General features: G+C 47.5%; 1 protein-coding gene across 1 annotated transcript in view; it reads right to left on the bottom strand.

The window, feature by feature from the left end:
- LOC109952430 (ephrin type-B receptor 4-like) overlaps window positions 1–1769 on the bottom strand; it is a gene marked incomplete at its 5' end in the record, with an annotated part of 20232 nt that overhangs the window by 8228 nt on the left and 10235 nt on the right. The window contains 3 exon segments of the mRNA XM_020587500.1: window positions 3–63; window positions 1157–1215; window positions 1217–1301. Coding sequence (XP_020443156.1) covers window positions 3–63; window positions 1157–1215; window positions 1217–1301 — 205 coding nt within the window.

Here is a 1769-nt window from a genome sequence, read left to right on the forward strand (position 1 = left end):
ACTCCAGAGTCAGCGTGGTGTCGTTGATCTGGCTCACGATGGAGCGCGGAGCAGAGGGGGGGCCTGAGGGGGGTCAGAGGTTAGAGGTCAGGACAGACAAACACTGGCTGGATGAGGGTTCGGCTCTGGGTTCAGACTTATGGGTAAAGTCAAGAAAAGAAAACAGCCAACAAACAGAAAGCCTGACTGTTTTTCTCTGACAGACCTCAGCAATTTTCATTCCTCTGTAATTAGTTTTCCTTTGTCTCGCTCGGTTTTCTGTCTCTTTCATTTGCATTCTTTGTTTTCGGCCGACTGATCAAGGACCCCATAGATAAGACGTTTCTACTTCCACACATACATCTGTGAAACCTGAAACCTGTGTGTGTGCGCAGGTACGACCCTGAAATTACAAGACACACACACACACACAGAGATAATGAGCCTATTAATTTGGCCTAATTGTTGCTGCCTGGGGGCGAGCTGCTGTGGAGGGGTGAGCTGCTGTGGAGGGGTGAGCTGCTGTAGAGGAGTGTGTGGAGCTGGTGTGGAGCTGTGTGTGGGGCTGCTGTGGAGGGGCGTGTGGAGCTGCTGTGGAGGGCGTGGGGAGCTGCTGTGGAGCTTCTAGCAGACAGGTCCAGTGTGTGTGTGTGTGTGTGTCCATGTGGCGACTTTACAGGACCTTTTCAACAGCTTTAAAATAGCACAGGATGTATGTGTGTGGTATTAAAGGGGCATTCCACCACATCTACACATGTAGCTCAGTGGTTTGTTCTCAGTAGAAACAACCCCATCATGTCGCCTGTCACCCATAATTATATTTACTACACAGTGCACTGTCCGCCATTTTATTTGTGTGTAAATCCACCGCTGCACAGTGCGCCCACATATTCCACAGAGCAGTGTCCATGCTAACAATCCCACAAAGCAGCGTTTTGGAGATGTGGCTGTTTATCCAGGTGCACTGTGGGAAGGAGCCAGTGTTTTGACCCCTACCAGACAGTAAAAGTCAGGACATCTCCACCAAAGAAAGACAGAAAGACCCTTGAGATAAATTTGTGATACTGAGCTTTATAAATAAAATCTCACTTGAAACAAAATGAAAGCAAAAGAAAGTAGAAAGAATAAAAAACAAAAAAGAAACAAAGGAAACTCAATGAAACAAACTCAGTCTTACGGGTGCAGGCAGCGTGTGGCGGGGCGGAGGCGGCTCCATGGTAACCAGAGAGACACGGAAAATGGGATCGGCGTCTTGCTAAAGGCTGGACACTGGCTACCCCCCCCAGGACCCAACCCCGCCTTAAACTGACCTGACGGACAGGCTGGAGAGAAAGAGCGCAGTTAGCATTAGCATTAGCATCTCAAACCGTTCTGTACCTCCTGACATATTCCTACAAACACACACTGTAGTTTACTCACTAAAGACCAAATGTGGATTCATCCGCTGCTGAAAATAGTCCCTCACAAATTCACTACTTTCTCCTGTTTAATAAAAACTGAACTGAGCAGATGTTTTAGGAAACTAATGAGTGTTTTGTTTCTAATGAAGCTATCTAGTTGTGAGGTGTTTCAAAGATTCACATCTTTAGTGAGAACAAATGGGCTTGGAGCTGAGAGCCACAGACAGGAAGTGTTGAGCGACGGACACATGAGGTTTGTGGACAATAAGAACAAATGTGCAGCAGCAGACGTGTCCTCGCTGGTGAACAATCGTTTAATGGAGTCAGGATGAGAAACATCAGAGAGAGAGGGATGAGGGAGGAGTGCAGCCTCGTGCAGACAATGAGACA

This window comes from Monopterus albus, unplaced genomic scaffold (assembly GCF_001952655.1).
Source record: "Monopterus albus unplaced genomic scaffold, M_albus_1.0 scaffold460.1, whole genome shotgun sequence".
Lineage (NCBI taxonomy): Eukaryota > Metazoa > Chordata > Actinopteri > Synbranchiformes > Synbranchidae > Monopterus > Monopterus albus.